General features: G+C 41.5%; 1 protein-coding gene across 7 annotated transcripts in view; it reads left to right on the top strand.

Moving 5' to 3' along the window:
• Nucleotides 1–23,961, top strand: part of CACNB4 (calcium voltage-gated channel auxiliary subunit beta 4) — a 192,560-nt gene that overhangs the window by 114,151 nt on the left and 54,448 nt on the right. For all 7 annotated transcript variants that reach the window (XR_005227333.1, XR_006284898.1, XR_006284899.1 and 4 more), the window contains 2 exons: nt 21,411–21,530; nt 23,191–23,313. Coding sequence is in view for 4 of the 7 variants with exons in the window: in XM_037912550.2 (XP_037768478.1) it covers nt 21,411–21,530; nt 23,191–23,313 (243 nt within the window). In the remaining 3 variants the exon portion in view is untranslated. The remainder of the gene's footprint in view (nt 1–21,410; nt 21,531–23,190; nt 23,314–23,961) is intronic.

Below are 23,961 nucleotides of genomic sequence, written 5' to 3'. Positions count from 1 at the left end.
CTGAGCCTGAATATCTTGTAGGGCCCTAGAGACTCCACTAATGGGTGCTTAGTACATTACAACTGGTTGGAAGGTCTTATTTTAAAATCTTTGTTCTGCTTTTTTGTGTTTAAAAAAGAAAAGTTGAAGTTTCTCATTAACAATTTTTCATGTGTACTTTCTCACTAGTGCTGTAAATGTCTCATACAGATAGCTGAATTCCCTTAACTCCTTTCCACTCTCTTCCTCTCCCTGTGTCAGATTCTAGCAGATTCCTACTGCAGAGTGAAATTTCCATGGTAGCAACACTCCAGATGCATTTCTTGAGAAGCCCTCAAATCTTGTTCAGACCAGAACTTCCAAACAATGTGGTGTGGTACCAGGGGAGATCATGGGCTAGATCTGGCCCTAGGAGTTGAATGATTTAGCAGCAGTCCCAGTACTGTTGCTTGCTGCTTCAGTAGGAGGGCTGCTTTGCCATGTCTCCTCTGTGTAGTGTGACAGGGTCAGGCCAGATGTCTATAGGAGAGTAACAGAAGGCAGATATATTAGCCCCAGGCTAAGTAGATCCCTTTCCCCTGGGTAAGGTAACAGGGAAGGTTCCAGAACAATCAGGAACCTTCTGGAGACAATTAAGACAGGCTGATTAGAACACCTGTAGCCAATCAAGAAGCTGCTAGAATCAATTAAGGCAGGCTAATGAGGGCTCACTTCAGTTTGTGGTGTGCGTGTGAGGAGTTGGGAGCAGGAGGCACTAGGAGCTGAGAGTGAGAACGCGGACAGTTGGAGGACTGAGGTGGACAAGCATTATCAGACACCAGGAGGAAGGTCCTATGGTGAGGATAAAGAAGGTGTTTGGAGGAGGCCATGGGGAAGTAGCCCAGGGAGTTGTAGCTGTCGCACAGCTGTTCCAGGAGGCACTCTAGACAGCTGCATTCCACAGGGCCCTGGGCTGGAACCCGGAGTAGAGGGCAGGCCCGGATTCCCTCCAAATCCTCCCAACTCCTGGTCAGACACAGGAGGAATCGACTGGACTGTGAATTCAGAAAAACGGCCAAGCTGAGGGCTGCTGTGAAGCTCCAAGGCGAGCAAATCCGTCAATAAGCGCAAGACCCACCAAGGTAGAGCAGGAACTTTGTCACAGTAGCTATGTGTAAAGTGACTAGAATCTCAAGTCCATGCTGTTGTCAGATTTTTAAAGGAGGAGCAATAACTATTAATGTGTGTAACTGCGTTACCTAGGGAGGTGGTGGAATCTCCTTCCTTGGAAGTTTTTAAGGTCAGGCTTGACAAAGCCCTGGCTGGGATGATTTAGTTGGGGATTGGTCCTGCTTTGAGCAGGGGGTTGGACTAGATGACCTCCTGAGGTCCCTTCCAAACCTGATATTCTATGATTCTAACTGTGCACACTCAGAGCCTGATTCAGCAAAGTCCTCAAGAACTTTGGAAAGACATGGAAAAACTCAGTCAACAGGACTTAAGTATGTTCTCAAGTGCTTTGCTGTCCCAGTGACTGATTTAAGCACATGATTAAATGCTTTGCTGAATCAAAGCCTAAGCTAATATATCAGGGCAGGTCTACACTACCGCTTAAGGCAATCTCACTTGTGTCACTCAGGAGTGTGAAAAAGACCTGAGTGACGCAAGTTACAGCGACTTCAGAGCTATCCACACTGGTGCTATGTCAGCGAGAGATGCTCTCCCGCTGACATAGCTTCCACCTCTGGCGGAGGTGGAGTAATTATGACAGGAGAGCTCCCTCTCTCTCCCGTCGGCATAGCGCGTCTTCACCAGGCACACTAGAGCAGCACAGCTGCATCAGTGAAATTGTGTTGGTGCAGCACTTCAAGTGCAGACCTGCCCTTAGTCTCTTATTATACAGTGGAAGCTGGTGATCACTGATTGGAAGCAGCTACGATTTTTACTCCTTGTATAGCATTGCACAATTAGTATTAGGTACATTTTTGTGCCTGTGTATTTGTGTTCTGAATGTACTTGTTACCAGCAGAGGCAGGATATTAGATTAGCTAGATCAATACCCTGATCCATTATGGCAACTCATATATTCCTACAAACACCTTTTTTCGGACCAATGTAATGAAAACACTGATAGACCAGTAACTAGAGCATCACTGATGTAATTCAGTTCTGATAATTCTGCTCACTTTGTTCACTTTTGTATTCTATGTACAGGATTCTGTTTTGTGACACTGAAAAATGAGGAGTCAAAGTCTGGTCTTGGCAAATTAGCATTTCAGACTCTAACATGTCAAAGGTGAACCAGTGTGCTTTGTACACAAAATTACAAGCCTCTCAAAAGACATTTCAGTTTTTAAAAGCTAAATTTTAAAGTCCTTTAAAATTAATTTGATAACAATCAGAAAAAGGAAAATTCTTAAAGAGACTAAAATATCCCAGCAGACTCTAATTAACATCTATGTGAATATGCATATATCTTTTTATCTATATAGATGTAGTATGTATGTATACCTACTGAATATAAAAACACATGTATATCTCTTAATAATTTTCGCTAGCATTATTTCATAAGATGATGATTGTATTTTGGCAGTGAATATTTTTTTAGCCATTTCTTTACTTAAAAGCAAAACACAGTGTGTTGGAGTGAAGGCTGTTGGATTTAGAAAACACAACTACAAGAATTGTAAGGTCAGAAAATGAGATGATGAAAAGTGATGTTAGAAAAATTGCCCTATTTTCTAATCATTAGTATTCACAAAGGAAAAACATGCTTTGAACACCTAGTAATTTCCAAATTGCTGAGACACCTTATGAGTTGTCTTAATAAGATTACCAAGCACAGAGAAGGAACTAATTACTACTGATGCAAAATGGTTATGCAGGGGATGTGTGGGGGGGTGGGTTATGCAGGAAGAAAATTAGTTGGGTGGGAGCTGAGCCTTGTCTCGTTTGGACTTTCAAGGGCATGTTCATGTTGTCTTTTGGACCGAGAAAATATTTCAGTACTTTGTGATTTATTAAAAGGTCCTGCTTAGCTGTTGTCTCCTTGCAGCTCTGTTTTGCCTGACTATTTAACATGGCTGCAGCAGTGATGTATTTGATACCTGTGGAGAATGATAGAAGTGTACATAGGGGCTGTGCCTACATGGTAACCTACAAAACTGATCCTCCAGCCCTTCCTCATGGGAGTAGTCCCTTGGCTTCACTGGGCCTACTCGTGTGAATAAGGATTGTAGGGTTGGAAATCATGGGTGACATTCTGTGGTGCCCCTCCAAGAGGCAGCACAGAACTCACAGCCCAGAAAGACTGAAGGCCAAGGTGTCTTTAACCCATCTTTGCGCTCTCCTGATTCCAGGTTAGGGTGACCAGCTGCCCCGATTTTATAGGGACAGTCCCAATATTTGGAGCTTTGTTTTACATAGGCTCCTATTGCCTCCCACCTGCTGTCCCAATTTTTCATATGTGTTTCATGGAATACAACTATTCCAGGCTGTTCTGGGGGCTGAAATGGCCACCAGTGTAATCTGGGCACCCCACTGGGCTGAAAGTTACATTAGTCCTTCTTGGGATGTCTATGGTGGCCTAGAATGCCACTTCCACCCCCTGCAGATGTGCTCCAGCCCCATCCCTGAAACATCTGCTGCTCTAGTGCTTGTGAGGGGTACTCTACACAGTGCTAATGCAGAGGGACTTCTCCCCCATACACCAACGGGCCTTTCTGGCCACTGTAGCATGGTAATAATCTCACCCCATCTATACAGGTGCCTCACTGGTTTCTGTTTGCCTAGTCCTGTCCATTGATTAAACTTAGCTAGGTGCCCTGGGAACTAATACATAACGAGCGCTAAATGCGTCCAACCCTAGAAGTTTGGGGTTTGTTTAAAAGGTCCTACTGAATCTTCACAAGCTAAATCTCTTTGATCCTCTTCTCTTCTAAAAAATACTCTACCCTGTACTTTATTCAACAGCCGAGTGAGCTAACCTGATTGTACAGCAGTGTATGCTCTCGAGCCATTATTGGTGTCTTACAGAGGACGAAATCACCCCTGTGCAGAGGATCTATACACTATTCAAACCCTATTGTTAGATGGGATTTGTGGGATGCTAAGGTCTGGTGTTAGCTGTCTGCACAGGGGTGAATTGCACCCACAATGAACAGGCCTTTCAGACAAGAAAGGAGCATCTCATCCCTTCAAATGGGGTATGGCCATGAGAACAGCTTTATAAATATCTGTACATATTTTTGAGTAATAATGCTAAGATTATGGATAGTTGCTAAGGGGCTGAGCCTGTTGGGGGATGATGATTTCATGTGAGATGCAGAATGTCCTCAATTCCTATTGAAAGCTAGTAGGAATTGAGGGCATTCACTACCTTGCAGGATTAGGCCCAATTCTTCATTGCAGCTGTTTGAAAGGAAGATGAGTGACTGGCTGGCAAGCAGTTTTCCTGCTAATGAGGAAAAAAAAAAGCAAACTTGTTTCCAAATATATCTGTTGATTATGTATTTGTCCTTTGTAGAAATTATCTACTCGTTAAAGTGCAGCTCTGTCTGAAAAGTAACTCTGTAAAATGCATCATGGAGTTTCATGTGTGTGTTGTTCCTCAGTTATTTCCATATTACTGTATAAATGCGCTCAGTTTACAAGGGCATGCCTTGGAAACTAAACCAGGGATCTGAGAATCAATCTGGGCTCTTTCTTGCTAACACATCATCACTAGTAATAAAGATTCTGCAAGCCAAAATCTGAACTCTTACCTTTGTGCAACCCTATATATGTAAATAACAGCAGCTGGAACTTACTTAATAATTCTCTTGATGTGTGAGCCAGAATAGATGTCCCCTTTCAGGCAGCAGCCCAATAAATTTCTCCTCTCCTTCCCTCTTCTTTCTCTCCCTCCCCTCTCAAGGGCAACATCCCTCTTGTCCTTCTTAGGGTTGTCTGGAGACTGTCACATTAACAGGTAGGGGATTTCCATGCAGCTTTCTCTTCACCTGGGACAGACAGCTCCTACCCTGCTGACAGTGCTGTGTGCAGAGCTTCCTTCTCTGGAGCAGGGAGTTGTCCTGTGATGAGTGAAGAGAACGCTGATCACTGTGTTCTCCCTGCAGACACAGATGTGTGAGAGACCACTGTGGGATGCAGCAATGTAAAACGATGTATAATTATGATGTGGTATGAGATACATTAGTTGATTGCAGAAATTCTCAGGAGTAGCAACCCTTCTGTAGTCTTTGTATAGGAAAGATATATTGTTTGGTGGATAAAATAGGTCTGGGAGTCAAGACAGCTGTGCTTTCTTCCTTGTTTTGACTTGCTGGGTGGCCTCCTGTCTCTTAGTTTATCCATATCTGAAATGGGCATACTCACCTATATCACATAGGTGTCCAGTGACTGAATTCATTTTGTCAAAATGCTTTGATCAAGATCCTTGGATAAAAGCTGCTACATCAGTGCAAAATATTATTGTAATGCTAGCGCGTGGGTTCTTCGGTAAAGTGTTCAATACAGTGTGTGCTCATCTGAAACTCAGTGAAAAGCAGGGTTTCATTTTCCCTTCCTGAAAGTTCTCGTTCTCTCTCCCTCAGAACATGATCTTTCCCTTAGCTTAATGTAGGGAGTGAAAAAAGGAAAGTTAAACCTTGTTGAGATGGTTCCAGCTGTCTGTGCATGGTGCCTGTCTCACAGCTTTATAAAGAACAAGAGACCACCACGTATCCTTTCTTCTCAGTGTTCTTTTGAGGCTTCAAGACACTGGCATTTGTAACAAATGAGGTCTTTATTTTCTTCTTCCTTGCCCTCTGAGTCTCAAGAGATTTCTTTCACATCTCACTCGATAACACCCTTCCTAGCCTAGCGAAGTTAGATTTCACCTAGCTTCCTTTATTCTTTTAGTTTCTGCATTTTTCTTTTGCAAGCAGCTCTTGGCTTTTTTTGGACAGTGTTTGCTGCCCTTTTTTCCTCCTCCACTTGCTGTGCTCCCGCAGATCTGCTGCTCACTCAAAGTACCAGGCTTTTTTATTTTTTTAAGAACAAATGAGAGGCGACATTGTTAAAGATATTTGAGAATTTCTTTTATCCGCATTTCTAAAACTCAGCTCAACGCTTTCTTGTTTCACAAATGTTCCACTTTCCCAATTATCCAGTTTTTGCTTAGCTTCTTTAATTCGGAAGGTACCAATGTACCTAATGGATGAATTCCTGGCAATAAATTGCATATATCTGAATGTACTCAGAAAACTTTCCAGTCTGTTATGTGTTCGCATTTTACAGATAAGGATAGGAAATATAGGGGGACTTTATTTATTTATTTATAGGAGTTAGGGGGACTTTATTCATGCCTTCTGTTGGCATGAGTATAGTTAAGTGGTAATAAATTATGGCTTTGCAGTAGACGCAGCCATAAATGGCTGCTGTGATAAAATACTGAAGAGGGGTCAGTCATTTAATCAACTGCAGAAGCTATTTCATTGTTACACTTCAAGTCATAATGTCAGCAGGGTGGTTAAGGTATGTGCTGCCTGTCTCACTGGAGCACGGCTAAGAGACATAACTGAGACCTGGGGTTTAATGGAGGGTTGGGTCGGACTTTAGAAGGGCGGAGCACGTACAGTGCCCTACCAGGAAGATCTTTTCTTATAGTTTCATTGTACTGGAAAGATGAGTGTTTAGTATTTCTATACAGGTAGATTAACCCTTTTCAGATTGAATTACACTATGAGATATGCTGTAACTAGAATGTGAGGCTCCCTGTAAGTATAAGGAATATACTCAGAAAAATAACAGTGAATTTTCTTCTATGGAGAAAGAATGGGTTTGTATGTACAGCACACAGGGTGCCCAGATGTCCTGATTTTATAGGGACAGTCCCAATATTTGGGGCTTGGTCTTATCATAGGACTGGAAGGGATCTCAAGAGGTCATCTAGTCCAGTCCCCTACACTCATGGCAGGACTAAGTATTCTAGACCATTCCTGACAGGTGTTTGTCTAACCTGCTCTTAAAAATCTCCAATGATGGAGATTCCGCAACCTCCCTAGGCAATTTATTCCAGTGCTTAACTATCCAATTTTTCCTAATGTCCAACCTAAACCTCCCTTGCTGCAATTTAAGCCCATTGCTTCTTGTCCTATCCTCAGAGGTTAAGAAGAACAATTTTTCTCCCTCTTCCTTGTAACAACCTTTTATGTACTTGAAAACTGTTATCATGTCCCCTCTCAGTTTTCTGTTCTCTAGACTAGACAAACCCAGTTTTTTCAATCTTCCCTCACAGATCATGTTTTCTAGACCTTTAATCATTTTGGTTGCTTTTCGCTGGACTTTCTCCAGTTTGTCTTTCCTGAAATGTGGTGCCCAGAACTGGACACAGCACTCCAGTTGAGGCCTAATCAGTGCGGAGTAGAGTGGAAGAATTACTTCTCCTGTCTTGCTTACAACACTACTGCTAATACATCCCAGAATGCTGTTTGCCTTTTTTTTTTTTTTTTGCAGCAGTGTTGCACTGTTGACTCATATTTAGCTTGTGATCCACTATGACCCCCAGATCCCTTTCCACGGTACTCCTTCCTTGGCAGTCGTCATCCATTTTGTATGTGTGCAACTGATTGTTCCTTCCTAAATGGAGTACTTTGCATTTGTCCTTATTGAATGTCATCCTGTTTACTTCAGACCATTTCTCCAGTTTGTCCAGATCATTTTGAATTTTAATCCTATCCTCCAAAGCACTTGCAACCCCTCCCAGCTTGGTATCGTCCATAAGCTTTATAAGTGCACTCTCTATGCCATTATCTAAATCATAGGTGCCTATTATCCCGCACCCTCTGTCCCAGTTTTTCACACTTGCTCTCTGGTCACCCTAACAGCACAGGACTGGGAGCTAGGCTGTGCATGGATCTTCCGTAGGTGCACACAGATGGTAGTGGATGGGAGGGGCCTAAAAACTCTTCCTCTCTCCCCTTCCGCTCCCTGTTCCATCCAAACTTCAATGAGGCATATGTTATCTGACAGGAATAGGTAAGAAACTCCCTCACTGTGGCTGGCCAGCAGTTGGCCAGGCACAGAGTGGAGTATGCCTATGGGATGGTGCATGATGTATTTCCCTTCATCCCCCAGAGCTCTACCTGGGGTGATGCAGCTCTGCATAGCTGCCAGTGTAAGTTAATGCCTTCAAGGCACAATCTGCCCGAAAGTATTATTGTCCAGTGATATAATAATGATATAGCATTGTAATAAGCATTAGAACAGAGGAGGGAAAATGTGTTAGTGTGTAAGGGAAATAGGAAATTACTGTCAAGAGCATATGATATACGTTATCCTAGCTGTTAGTGTTTAAAGGGTTAATATTTCTGTGGTTCTTGTATATTCCTCCTTCTGCAGGCTAAGACTCCAATCATTCAAATAGAGGAGATGAAAGAATAAGTACTCTGTGGTGGCGTTTGCCTCAGAAGTGAACATCTTTATCTCAGATGGCAGTAATGCAGTTTATGTCATCTCAGTCATGTGATAGTGAAACTGTTGAGTGATAAAAAAGGATATCAGCATGTGTAGTTTAGCAGCAGAATGACAAGCTACAGGCAGGTTACATTGTCCAGCTCTAGGTAATGTCAGAAACTGCTTCTTATAGTTAAGAAGGATAATACTTGATGTCCCTTTGTTAGTGTAGGCAGATTGTAATTGAAAGGTGTTTCATATTTACAAGGTTGTGACCCCATACTGAGCTAAGTAAACTCAGAGTTAGGAGGCCAAAGGTGTTAGAGCAGGATACTGTTATTACAGAACTAACAGGAAGCGCTGTCAACTTATTATCATGAAACTAATTGGGGGCTAACAATATTACTCATTTAGAATGAGCTCTTCCCTCAGCAAAATGAAGTTGTTGTAGGATGGTGAGTTTTGAGACTAGGGATTAGTTTAGTATGGACCCATTCCCAATATGCTTATTCAGACCAAATACTTTTTGAAGTTAGAATATTTGGCCTCTTTAAGGTGCTTAAAAGTAGGTCCTATATGGTTACAGAAAGCTACCATATGCCTGTGAATCAGTAACTGTATAAAATCCCTGCACTCTGCAGAAACCAGTCCATGATATCAATATTTATTATTCAAGCCTTTGGTAAAGCTACTGACAGCTGGAGGAATTACCAGCTGCACATGAAACTAAAAGTGTTTGTATGCCCGATTAATCATGAATGGCTGTATTCAATAGGAAGAAATGTTTTCTGATTTTTGCACAGCGGAAGTCCCAAAACATGAAAGCCACCTGATAACTTGCATTGAATTCAGCCCTAAGTGGCTCATAATATCCAGCCTTCTTTCCGTAATCTGTATACTGGCCTAGAAATGAAATTTCAATTTCTTTCTATGTGGAAGTTTAGTATTTCATGTCAGGGCTCTGATAACTAAAACAAAGCAGCTCTGTTAGTTTCTCTTTGTAGTTCCGATGGAAATTCGAGGTAGAAAAGACTTAGAGGTATTAGGTTAGATTGTCAACAATTAGGGGCAGGGACCATCTTTTTGGTCTGTGTTTGTACAGCACCTAGCACATTGGGGTCCTGGTCCATGATTAGGGTCCCTAGGTGCTACAATAATACCAATAATAAGTAAATGATATCAGTTATCACCATGCAAAATTCCTTTCCAACTCATGCAGGATTGTACCATACAGTATATTATTTTAGTACTTTGATTTGGTATTAGTGACGTAACCAGCAATAAACAAAGGACTGGAGGAAACGTTGTGTCCATTTTATTGTGACCCTTACATGGTCTGAACAGGAAGAATCCAACTCATACAGCCACCCCAGTTCATAGAGTCCTGGACCAGAAATGGTACATTTTGGCAAATTTCGCCTGGTATATTTACTTTTCTTTTCCTCCTTTCCTTATATTAAAGGACTGAACAAAAAAGTGGGGGAGAGGGGTTTGAACTTGTTTCTCAAATGAACCTCATTCTATTATTGACTACAGTAGTTGGATTCTCTTGCCTGTCCCTCTACCACATGATGTTTTCACTATAGGGTCTTCTATGATACACACAGTACATTTGGTATCAGTTATCTCCTCCTGTTCCTTCTGCTTCAGACTGGATTAAGAGAGGGAGAATTTTATTAAAACCTTCACTCTGGGTTCCTCCCTTCTTCTGTATAATTAATTCGGGAGCAATGCCATAACTTTCTGATGAAACCAAGTCAATGATTAAGCATTTCAGTACCAGCCCAAAATCTGAGCCATGAATCTCTTGGAGTAAACTCAGGCCAAGTTGCAAGTGAATCTAGGCCCATTTATGGCTTTAGATGGAAACCAGGCAAAACTCTCTTGTTTTGAAACGGCGTGAGAATGAACCCACATGAACTGAAACTGGGGGTGGGGGTGGGGGAAGGGTTTGTGTTTAACCCTGCAAATCAAACCCAGTGAGTTTCAGCTAGGCTTTCCTAAGCCTTCCATTTACTCTCTAGACCAGCTTAAGGTATAGCATTGATGGGCTTCATAAGAAGTGTCTTTGAGATGCTGCCTGGCCAAAAGAGACTGAGAATCTTTTCATGAGGGTCAGAGAGAAAAATTCCTTACTTATATAAACATGAGGTGTCTGTAGTTAATCTTAAGAAATCCTTGTGGTTGGACTAGATGCGTTATGCATACTGTTTTTTATTTTAATATTATTTTTTTTATCCTCCTCTCAGTTCTTAATTAATTAATTTTGGTTTTAATTCAGTCTGAATTATTAAAACCAATTAAAACAAAAGTCTTGAGTCTGAGGCTTTTGTTTTGGGAATTTCAGCCAGACAGTCCCAAAGAAATGAAACAACCCTTCTAACCCTAAGGAGAGAGAGAGAGAGAGAGAGAGTGTAAAGGGAGGATGCTTGCAACCTATCCACACTCAGGATTCCCTGTCATAAAAGGTCCTGGACTAGGGAGTCCTCTCCCATTGGGTGTGTCACTATCAGGGTTTCTGTAGGATGCATGCCTGTGAAATGTCTGCAGGTCACTGAGGATGAGAAATGGTTTGTGTATTACAGTAGTGCATAAGAACCCAATCGGAGATCGACTCCTCATTTAACTTGGCACAGTACAAGCACCTGGAGCTTTCGGAGGCCACATCCAGTCCTTGTCTAGAAGAAAGCTCTTCATGGTATAGGGTATTTGAGAGTGAGGGGGAAGAACAGGGAAATGTGTGTGGAACCTTGAAGCACTGTGGAGGGCATTGAGGAGGATGCTGAGGGAGGGAGAGCACTCCAAAGAAGGACTCTGCATAGCAAAAAGCTGGATGCCTGTGAGTTTTGTGGGCTTAGTTATAGAGTCTGAGGGCTACTCAAGAACAGGAAGTCTCTCTGCATCATGCCTGTGGAGCCCTGGGGTTTAGCAGGACCCAGTGTCAAGTGCAAAGTCACATGTCTCCCCGTACATCTATATATAAACCTGCTGACCTTGTCCTGAAGTGTCTGGAATCCATAGCTCCCTTCTGCACTTTTCTAAGTTCTTCCTAAACACAGTGATTTACACCCCAACCCCCACTTTTAACACAAAAACTGGTCATATGGCTGTTCGGGAAAGGGTCTGAGGACACAAGCCACCTGTACTTCTGAGGTGGTGCTATAGCAGTCATATTTCACCCTAATAATACAGGGACCACCTCAGCTATCATTTAACGCCATTAACTCAGTGTGTTTTACAATGGGTGTGGATTCCTTCCCACATCCCAAAGGCAGAGCCTGAGCCCTAGGAGGGGAAAGAGAGATTCTGGCTGCTGCCAGATATGCAGTAGTGTGAATGGGTGGTTGGAGGAGCAGGCTGGGCTGAGCCTCTGACCATTTCTGGATCTCAGACAGTCACTTAGACCAAGTGCACTTCCCCCCATTTCCCTTCTCAGAGCCATGTGGGGGCAGGAACGCTACTCCACCACCCTTTCCAAGGTGGAACTCTCGGAGGAGAAAAGAGGTCTCTCGTTGGTGTCAGAGATGTAGGTGGAAGGTGGCGAGGGCAAAGAACCTCCAGGGGGGTAGACTCTACCTAGCCACTCCCTGGATATTGTCATTGCTACTGTTCGTTTGAAAGCTCTCTGGGACAAGGACTTTGTCTTCCTACCTGCTATACGATGCATTGCATGTTCTGGCTGCTACCGAAATACAAGTAATAAATAGTAATTATCTGGTGGTCTATGTGGCATCACTCAGGCTGCATTGAATTGTTTGAAGCCACTATATTCAGCATCAAGGCAGGACCCTGGGAACTGGGTCTGCCACAATTCATGGGGGCTGAAACTCAGCCATGAGATGCTAGATGTTTGCTTGGAGGTGGAATATTTAGGAGGGGTAGATTAAGGATTCACTTTGGGGGAGGAACTCAGGGGAAGAGCAGGGAGAGAGTCAGTGCAGGAGGGACTGATGATTTAAAAGTGTCCCAAATTTTTCTTGGCTCTGGCCTCTGACCATATTAAGACTCCAGCTGATCACACAGAATAATTAATTGCCTGGAGATATACTGCCTGCTACCTGAAACTTCCTTTAAGGAAGTATTGGCATTTTAGCCCTTTGGGGTTTCAGAGTTGAGCTCTGTTTTACCAGGGACCTTATTGCTAAGTCACTCCTAACAACAGCTACTTTCACGCTGGAGACTGGGGGAGGGGAGAAAAAAAAAGTTGGCTTCCCCCTTAAACGGCATGTATGCTTTATTAAAGGTTATGAGTGGTGAGGCCATTTTCTGTGGGGCTGTTTGCTCAATGTCTGTTTATTTCTGGATAGAGAGATTCACTCAAAATGTCCTTCTTAACAATTCTGTAGTGTCCCCAAGAATAGGATTCCCACAATGAGAAGATGCAGCTTTATTGTCTGTTACACTCTCTTGCTGTATATAAAAGGCTGAATCAAAAATAAAACCAAAAATCACTTGACGCTCCCCAGTCAGACAAAAAGCTCTCTCCCTTCCTTAGCGAACCTGAAAATCACTGTATGAGGCCTTCTGCAGGCAGGGCCTCGGAAATGCGTGGAGCAGAATGCTTCCTGGCTCTACACACAGCTTGCCTTTCTGAGGGATTGCATATTTTTTGGAGCAGTTCAATGGAATGGTAGCTAAACCACGATCATTACATGGGAGATAATATAATTTGTGAGGGACAGGTGTTCAGATGTGTGTGATATTTGTGGCACTCTGAATTTGAAACAGTTTATTCTTGGCACCATTGTGATCTTTATTCTGTTCCTTTTATGGACGATATTCTTCTCCTGTCTCCTATAAGAGGTCGGAAGGCTGCATTCTCTTCTTCCCATACGAACCCCAAAATCATTGGGGCCAGTGGAGGGAGTGCAAGCTAGCCAGAGGTGTGCATGTATGTTCAGCAGAGGGGCACTCATTATATACTCCTAGCTGCAGAAACATTATTTAATTCACCATCCTTGGCATCAGTTCAAATCCCACTGTTTTTTATCTGTCTTGAAAAGATGAACTATAATAATTGATCCAGTACAGTGGTAGAGAAGAACAAAAGAGGGGGAAGGTAATTAATGAAAAGAAAAATGAGCTCATCCACAAAAGCAGGAAATAAAACTGCTATCAAATAGATATGAAATGAGCCGTACAATCCAGGAGAGATTATAGCTCTGTAGAAACCTTTCAGATTGTTAAAACTGGAATGTTCACAACAGCTATTGGTGTGTGGTTTATCTTCACAAAGATGTTGGGTGTCTCATAGGGTTGCCAATTTTAGTTGGACATATTCCTGGAGATTTCATCACATGACATAAACTTTAATTAAAGATTAATCTTTAATTTCTGGAGGCTCCAGGACAATCCTGGAGGACTGGCAACCCTACGTGGTCTCAAGGGGAGGTAGACAACAAAGTGATATGGCAGTTCCTATGGTAACTGCTCCTTGCATAGTGTGTACCAGGTTAATAAATTATATACATTCTAGGTAATTTGTTGGCATTGACTCTCAAAGCTCCTTAACCCCAATAAGGGACCTTTAATTTATGTATTCTTTGCTTTGTATTTTGAAAGGCAAATATTCCGTTCTTATCTGTGCACAAGGCTCACTATAGAAGGAATAATTTTGAGGCCTCCCTGCCAAGTAAAATTATGGATGTGTGCTGTACAACCAGCTAGCTGATTCATCCAAAAATATCTGCTGGCTGACAGAGGCTATATAATATAAATTAAGAAAAAAATTAAAAGGTCCTTTGATGCAGTGTCAGGGTACAGAGAGAGAGAATGGATTCAAGAGTTTTGAACTTCTTTCTTTTTTGGACTAGCACTTTGTGTTGACGTAATTTGCTTTTCACTCTGTGGTCATGTAGGCAGTTATTCTCTCCCACCCATGAGGGCAAAAAACCAAAACAAATAAATCCCACAAACAAACAAAAACTATATATTTTTTTGTTTTGCAGTGTTAAAAGCTGTTTGAGCTGGTGACTGGGCCTTGAAGATTATTATAATTATTTGATTTATTTACCATTTTTATTATAGTAATGTCAGCAGCCATAATCAAACTCAGAGCCCCATTATGCTGGGTACTGTACAAATATAAAGTGAAGGACAATCCCTGTCCCCAGAAGATCCCAGTATAAACAGAGACAAGATAAAGGGTGTGGTATACAAAGGGAATGGAGATGCAAGACATGGGTGAGCTTATTAGGAACACCAAGGGGGTACTGAAATGAATGGGATCACTTGCATGAGTAAATGCTCCCCAGTATGAGTGAGGTTTCATGATCTGACTCAGAGTGAGTCGCTGCAGAAGACTGGGAGTCAGGCCTACTTTTTAATTTTTTTGACTGTCACTAACTATTTGGTCATGTTTCTGCCCTATATAGTGTTAGCACTTTGGGCATGAGCACACAGTACGCTGAAGAATACATATTTTTGTTACTCACCTTTGGTTGGTGCCTCTTCCTTTCCCTCCCATCCCTATAGTAGTGAAGCATTTTCTCATTTGAAACTTCTTTCTTCTGATTCATCATCACCTAACTAGTATTCCTGGGATTGAGGAATTATTATTATTTGGCACATTATTGTTTGGCACGTCTGTGTGGAGTGGGGTCATAAATGTGACTGTAACACTCCCTGATCTTCCGTTGTCCAACCACCAACCAGGATTGAGGAATAACTGAGAGCAGCCTCGTGGTACCAGTTGGTATGGTTAAGCTGGCTTTAAGACTGCTTTGTGCTGCCAGAGCAGTGCAAATCAGCCCTAGCATGGCATACTACTGCAAGCACTGGAAACTGCCCCCAGCATGTATAACTGTTTCATGAAGTTACCAGGCAATCCATATGGAGCCATGAAAAATCAGCCCAATAGGATGCGATTGTCTAGGTAAACCCCTGTATTTCTACATTTGCTACACCACCATCCACAGATTCTCAGCTCAGCTTCCATGTGCTCTTTTGATTTGTGTCATCTCTGTGACATGCGCTGTACTCTGTTCTTACCCACTTTCCAATGAACAAAAGATTTAAAAGGAAAATCACATGGTTGAAAAGGGCATGGATGATGATCAATGTCTGCCATTCCTGATGAGTGGTGTTAGCCCTGTCTTCGGTTGGCTTACCAGGGTCTTGTGCATTCTTGTTGCATTATATTATGCTGTGTAGGGCTCCAACATCTTGGAAGGAAGCCAGTTCCTACCACCATAAATTGTAAATGTTTATTATATCTTTTGATTTAATATCTGAAGACTGTGATTTTTTTCCCCCTTTCTGCTGCCATTGAGCATTTGTTGCATGTACAGTAATAGTAGTAATGTTTAGCAGTGATATAGTGCTTTACATCTTCCAAGTGTTTTACAGACATTAACTAAGTGGCTGTTACCTTTGTCTGTAACATAGTTGGCCACATGTTCAAAATTCCATTGTTCTCCTCTCCTCTTCTCCAAGAGCTTTAAACAATCAAGATACTGGAACTGAGGATAGTCTACTGATGCCTTTTGATTGACTATGAGAAAAACATTGTTATATTTCCCTTAGTGCTAAGATTTAAAATTGAGGGTCAAATCTTGCCTTCAGATGCACAGAATGACAGGAGTAGCTGGGAGCCACAATGCAGATAAGCAGAATACCTCTTTGGTGCTTTCATGCCTTAAGGTAGTATGTCTGGGGAAAGCCCTGAGATGCACTACATCCAAAAGGAGGCTGTAAGAAGAGCAGTGTGTCTCACTCCCAAGCCAATACAGGGCATATACATCAGGAGCTAGTGGTAGTCTTCAGCAGATTGGTTCAGTTTTTGCCAGCTCAGAGCGTTAGAAGGGACAGGCTCATCTCCTGGCAGAGGCCTGCCCTTCACTGGCAGGATACACACATTCCCTTTTTGCTGATTCTTCCAATTCTTCTCTTTCTGACTGTGCTCGCTGGCCAGTGCCAAAGAAGGCTTTGGCCTTAAAAAAATAATGACTTCTCTGACCCAAGGAAATCATAGCTGAAAAAATTATTAGTATATCTGGTCAGAACATTTTTGTCTAAATGAAATGTTCATTGTGTTTTGTTGGTAGGAGTGAGATAGGCTGTCCCACTCAAGAGCGTGGTGGGTAGAGCACTGGCCTGGGATGTGGGAGAGCCTGGTGGAAGTCCCTGTTCTGCTTGATTCAGAATGATATGGGATGAAATCTGCTGTGTATCAGGTAGAGCAGGGATTTGAACATGGGTTTCCCACATGCCTGGCCAGTGCTCTAACCACAAGCTTATAGAACACACACGAACCCCTCTCCCCTGAAATTTGACACATTTTCTTTGTGAAAATGTTACTAATGGGTTTTTTTCCAATGCAGAATGAAAACAAACTTTGAAACCTTGAAAGTTGCTGCAAAACTGAATTGTCATCCTCCAGTCGTTTCAACTCATTAGTTCATATTGGGCCAAATTCTACTCTGAGATGCATGTAATCTGCTCCTGCCTGTGCCATGCCTTGATACCATGGTGATGGGCATATTATAAATGGATAAGATAGGGTCAGGGTGCATCCCTCTGTGGCTTATTACCTTTACCAGATGATACTAATAAGTAGGAGTTCACATCTCTCTTTCAAAATGTATTAAATTAAATAGGAAATAAGAATATTCACAGCTACAAAAGAAAGAGTAAAAACTTACATCTGAGACCTTCCCTCATACTTCATAAACCAATCAGCAGCTGCCTCAGGTTAGGGAGAAAATTCCCCTCCAAAGGCACAGTATTGCATCATTGTCCATGGGGGTGAAGGGTTGAGGTGGTATGGCTATTACAAATTCCTCTGTCATGTATGATATTGGCCACAGTCAAAGACAAGCTATTGGAGCAAGTGGACCACTGGTCTAAGCTGCTCTAGCAATTCTTAAAACTGTTCCCATCTAGACAGTGAGTTACAGACATTACTGAAAACTTCAACATATGCAAGGTTTAGGAGGGGAATATTTTCTGTGGGGGTTCCTTCTCTTTGAAAGGCGCTTCCATCTCGCTACTACAGGAAGCACAAATAAATGGAATATACAATGAATATATTTCCATTCTTGATGGAGCAGGAGTGGAGCCATTTTCTACTCCTTGTATCCTATCAACACCACCACCAACAAAATCCCAGTTATTTACTTTTATTATCAGAAACCAGTAGTTTCATCCATTTGGAGAAGGCCTGTGTCCAAAATATCCCTGTCAGGAACTTCAGGCGGCTGGAGAAGCCCACTCTTAGATATATGCTAATAAGAACGAAGAATTGATTTTGTTCTGGTTTGGTTGTCAGTATGACTTAAGGATCTGAAAACGAGTAACAAAGGGAGGCTGAGAATATACCTTTAAGTAAGTGAATGGCTTTATTGTCCAGCTATATAAAACTGCCAATGCCTCTTGCTACGGCTGGTAATACAATGTAAGGTTTGATTTGTGTATTATGGGCCAGATCCTCAGCCCCACTAAGTCCCCTTTGTGACACTTGGAAGCTAGGGATGTCTGGTGTTGGAGAAAACCTTGGCTGGGATACAGTCAGCTCTCCCATCCTCTCCCACCCCATTCCAAAAGGTGAGTTAGAGTTGAGAGGGGGATGGAAGGAGGCACAACCAGATCTTGCTGCACTCCAGAGATCTCTGCCTGTGTAAAGGCCGCTCTAAATTGCACTGGGAGACAAACTGTTGACCCCCAATAGGGTGGCAGGGAAGTGGAGAGAACCCACCTATGGCTTCTCCCCAGGTGCACCACGCAAACATAAGATGCACCTGCTGATTCAAGCCTATGCCAGTACAATATCCTGGAGCATGTTAATTACTATGGCTACAGAGAAGATTGTATGTGATAGCAGAGGGAATGGCAACTTAACCATGTCTACTGAAACACTCCATACTCCAAACAATGTAGTACAGTCTTTGGAAGGTCTGAAGCTGAAGGGGAAATAGTAAGATGCTACAGAGAATCAGTACCACAAAGTACTTTTTTTTGGCTCTAGTTTTCAAATAGTCCTATAATGCAGTGTTGCCAACTCTCACAACATTACTTGCGAGTCTTGCCGTATTTGATGTTTTTCCTCAAGTCCCAGCCGCTGGAGTCATATGATTACATGAGAATCTCCGCTTTTATCTAAACAAAAGTAAGTTTCTAATCCTTGCGGATGCAGAGAGAGGCTACAAAATGGGAAGCCTAAAAGCTCAATATAGAAGGCAAATCAAACCCCCCAAATATATATTTTTTAAAATCCCATGATTTTTATTCCAGTCTCAGGATTTTGGAATCCTTGGGGTTGGCAGTACTACAAACTCAACTTCTGACTTTTTGCTGACAATCACATACTCAAATAACTTTGTCATAAAATATGTCCCAAATGATTTTCAGGTGCAATCGGGTACTTATATGTCTGGGCACTTATTTGCCCACAATTATTTGCTCCCTTAGACTTGCAGCTTCAGTTATTGTGGGTGCGAAAACACAGGCACCCAGCTCAGAGTCTGCCTTTGAATATCAGCCCGTGTGTTACTTCAGTAGACAGGATCACTGGACAAACGCTGTGATTTCCAGACAGAGATGCAGATACGTTTTATGCCATTGTTGCTTTGTTTTTAACTTAAGTAGCTAGCTGTCTGTCTAATATATGCCCTTAAAATATTGGGTCTACAGCCTGACTGACTAAGTTGTTACAATCAGTTTGTTCCAAGACTTCGTCATCGTGTTTCTTTAAATCTCACAGCTTTGAATATCCCTTTGGGTATGTCTGATACTCGCATCAGAGCATACCTGACTGAATGCTGCTGTACTTACGTGGAATTTATGATGAGAGTTCTGAGAATTACTATTGATTTAACCTCGGTCTCTACTTATTTTACTTGTCTAAGATCACTGCCAAATACAGTTATGCTGTTAAATAGCTTCAGACACGAAAATATACTGAAATGACATCACCATAGAATAAATAGGATATTATTTATCATAGCAGTGAAGATCAGTTTTTAAAAGGCTTTTTTAATGTACTTGTATCTGAATTGATTGAGTCATGAGTTAATTTAAAACTCTTGTAAAAAAAAATTGTGATGAGACAAAATAGTCATCCATTTGACAAAAATAGATTTTTAATGGCTTTCCTGGATGAGAAGATGATTTTTTTCAGTTTGCTACTGAAAATGTGATCACTTAGAAATGTGTTGCTGTACTTATTGGCCAACACTTCACTAAATACAGAAGATCCAGTTAATTAATGCTTCTCTCATATAAAATTCTATAATATTTTACAGCGATGCTCACAAACAGCGTGGTGTAGAGTTCCTGTGGGGCTTTTGATTGTTAGTGTATGGTACTAGATCCAGCTTCTGCATGGAGATCTGCATGGATAGACTCTCTTATGCAGTCCTCTTGACTTAATTAAGTTTTCTCATGGGTTCAAGGATGGTTTTGTTTGTATGATTAGGGTCCTAGCGTTGTGCTTTTCTGAACTCAGAAATGTGCAAAATATGTAGATATAAAAATGTGTTCGTGGGACTAAATTATGCCATTTACATATGGGTTTGTACCCTAAACTTTATATATTATGTGCTGATATTTAAAGTATTAATTGCCATTGCATTCAAGTTTGTAATACAGATCCTCAAACATTTGTAATTGTGCAAAGCTACCCATGGTGTGTCATAACCATGCAGAATCTGTAACTGAAATAAAATTAACCGCTGCTATTGCTGGGTGCTAATACATTAAACTAACTGCAAATTAATCAAATGCCAAACCAAATAGTACCTGATTCTGAATAACTGGAGTCAGTGGGAGATTGGGAATTTCATTGGGCACAGGATCAAGTGCGGAAAGAGGAAGGAAGTTTGGTAGCAAAGGCATTACTCACCTAAACAAGGATAAAAATAGACATTCCTCCTGTTCGGGAAATGGAACGGTCATGTGCATATCCTTACCATGGGAGATTTACTTGATTATAGGACCAAATCCGAGAGCTTAGCATTTTGCAGGATCTGGCCACTCCAAAAATTATTTTAACGTGTCTTTTTGACATCCTATTTAGAACTGAGGCACATCTTTATTCAAATGAAGAGTCATGCAAGTAGAATTGAGCTCTAATTTTGCTAGGCATCTGGGGTCTATTTTGGTTTTTAGATTAATAATATTTGCAAATACTTTGTACATCCTTTTGTCTTTCTTACAAAATCAGGCCCCTATCCTGCAGTTGGATCCATGAAGGCATGAAGGTACATTTGTGCCGATCTAATTGCAGAATCAGGACCTCAATGTCGAGTTGCTTATTATAAAGGGGAGTGTAAAAACACTACTGGTTGTAGATTGTGCCACCCATCCTGAATAGTGACTTGAACAAGACATCTTACTGTACAGTATATCCTGTTTCTCCCCCTTGCAGACTGATATATACCCCTTCTGGTTCATGTATCATCCCTATCTTATGTCATTGCATAGGATTTGGATTTATGCGTTCCATTGTCAAATAACTTTTAATAGTATGTTCTGGCATTTGGCCACTTTTGCTTCTTGATTCACGAATGTTTGTGTTTAGGTATGATGCATAGAATAATTCTGAGTGCTGCTGGGTACTGACTAAAGTATTTATATATCACTAATATATTTACACAGAGAAGTGATTTTTAACTGAGCCATATAATAATCTGATTCTATCTGATGTGATGTAACCTTTGATGGAGAGCTGATATTTAATCTAAGGCTATCACACAGGATTTAAATATTGTAATAGGTTGTTGTGCTGTGCCCAGTGCTGATTGCCTTATGATGCATACCCATAAGAGAGACTAAAATACTGCACGTGTTCTGAGAAAGAGAGAGATTTCCTTTGGAATTTTGTGTTTTTCAGAAAAATAAAAATCTATAAAACCACTTAAATTCCTAACTGTATCCTGTACAATTTCCTATCAAAAATAATATAAAAAATCTACATAACAAAATTCAGGAAAGAAACACTTGAGCAATGTTTTGTGAATTTGGCTTGGATTCTTCTAAGCAGCATATAATTTCTCTTAACGATGTGCTCTTCTTTCTAGGGATCAGCAGATTCATACACAAGCAGACCATCAGATTCTGATGTATCTTTGGAAGAGGACAGAGAAGCAATCCGCCAGGAGAGAGAACAGCAAGCAGCTATTCAGCTTGAAAGGGCAAAGGTGAATTCTTCTTTTCAGCTTTAATAATAGCAAAGTTATATGGCATTTGGTTCCACGTCAACCTTTGCATAGTGTTAGAATTCATTCTACAGGTTTATAATGGTGATCATATAATTTGAAAATAGCTTGTCAACCAATACAAGATGCTAGAAGGGGAAATACCAAATATTTTCGCAAAGAAGATACTACCTAAAACATAGAGCCAAATCCTGCTGTCACACCCATGCAACCTTGTGTGTGTTGGTAGGTCCTACATGTGTAAATGAGAGTGGAATTTGACTCTTTTACTTAAGGAAAGAAAAGGAGAACAACATAAGAGACTTCTACCACATTTTCATAGCAATGTGCTTGACCGTTTTTTGAATTTGGATTTGGTCCAGGTGGTCACCCTACGGATGAGCTGTGGATGGACTGGATGTAAATATAATGGGACAAATACTGCCCTGTGATGTGTGCACATGAATGCCATTCATTTCAATTGCCATTGTACCAATATAGTCAGATATAGGATTTTGACCCAGTGGCTGCAAATTAGTCCTTTTTTTTTGTTTCTCAAAATGTTGGTTACTTGATTCACCCTGTGAAGAAAGGAGCTGCAGATGACAAATGTTCTGACAGAGCGGTCAGGCATTCAGATACTTTAGTGATGGTGGTGACAGTAAAATAAATTGGGGGTATGGATAGATACATTCCGGAGGGATTTTTCAGCAGTGGAAAGCAGGCAGTGTTTTCAGGGCCACACTTTTCCAGGGGTTCTTCAAAGAGGCCAACTTCAGAGAATAGTTGGGACCCTGCTGGGAGAGGCTTGTTAAAAATGATACACTTTCTATGGGGTTTTAGACAGTCCTACAGAATTTAATAGAAAATTCTATCACTTCTATAGATTTTAAAAAGCTTGTAGAAAGGCTCTCTCATTCTCTATTAAGTTCTATACATTTTTGGATTAATTCCTATAACACCTATTACATTTCTGTAGAACCTTCCTAGTTTCATTCCTATTAAATTCCATAGGACTTTTCCATGGGTCTGAATCAGCATATCTCCCTGTTGCTCTGGCCACCCCACTGTCTTGGTCAGCTTCACATACTTTTGAGGAAGTTTTAGGCAACCCTTGGCCCCCCAGCAGAAAGGATTTTGTAGGTACCTTGTGATGCTGTGTTCCTCACAAATGTCCTGCTACTCAGGGCATACAGCCCATTTTACACCAGCAGGAATTAATCAAGCCTTGGAACTCTATAGTCTTCTAGAGTACTTTGTAGCCTACATCTTATGTAGGATCTTCCATCACATTTCATGCCTTAGGACAGAAAACAATCTCTGCAAAGGAAGAATTTTCTGACCTAGTGTACCACACTCCACTGGATGCATTGTGGAGGGAGGAATTACCTTCCTTTGAATTATCCTACAAGGGGATTGATACCGATGGATCAATTCTCTTTTGTAACAAATCACATGGCTCAAATTTGAACCTGATGTAAGCAAGCACAACTCCATTGACTTGTGTGGAGTTGTGTCCGCTTACATTAAGTCTGAATTTGGCTGTATGTGCCAATGCACAACTAGTAAATTTTTAATTTGATACAGCACACTAACTCTTGGATCTAAAAAGTACAAGAACACTTCTGTAATATGCTTGTGACATGTTTTTTTTTGTTCCTAGTCTAAACCTGTAGCGTTTGCAGTTAAGACTAATGTGAGTTACTGTGGCGCACTGGATGAAGATGTTCCTGTCCCAAGCACTGCCATCTCTTTTGATGCCAAGGACTTTTTGCACATTAAAGAGGTAACTACAGCATGCAATTATTCCTCTGACCTGCCAACAACTAAAACCTAAGCAGTCAGATATGAGCCACGCAAGACAAAAAGGAAAGCTGAATAGCAGCCAGCATTACACAGAGCATCTGTTTGATTAGCAATAACATCCAGGATCATTCATCCTTATCAGGATTCCAGTGCCATGAAGCTGTATCTTGTACTATTAAGAATTTGAAGCTACTAATTCATTGTCAGGTCTTAAAAGCATGGAAGGGAAATCATGTCTCTGTAGATTTTTAAAACCACTTGAACTTGATGGATATAGATTTTGTTCTTCACTAAAGCAGTGAGATTGAGACAGGTAGTAGATAGCCAGAGAAAGGACACCTTGAGCCAAACAGTGGAATTACACTGGCTTACACCAGGTCTGCAGGTAGCCCCCTAGGGAGGGCCTGTAGAAGAGGACCTAGAATAAGAGAGTAAGAAGAAGCATCTGTAGGAAAGCTTTCTGCCTTGAGACATAGGGTTCATCTACACAACAAATGGCAGAGAGTCCCAGAGCCTGGGTCAACTCATTCAGGCTCGCGGGGCTCAGGCTTCTGCACTAAAAACAGTTGTGTAGATGTTGCAGCTTTGGCTGGAGCTGGTTACTGCCTACGCTTCACAGCCCGTTCTG

The sequence above is a fragment of the Chelonia mydas genome, chromosome 11 (assembly GCF_015237465.2).
Source record: "Chelonia mydas isolate rCheMyd1 chromosome 11, rCheMyd1.pri.v2, whole genome shotgun sequence".
NCBI lineage: Eukaryota > Metazoa > Chordata > Testudines > Cheloniidae > Chelonia > Chelonia mydas.
Note: the sequence above shows the minus strand (reverse complement) of the source record. Positions and strands in the feature narration are given on the sequence as shown.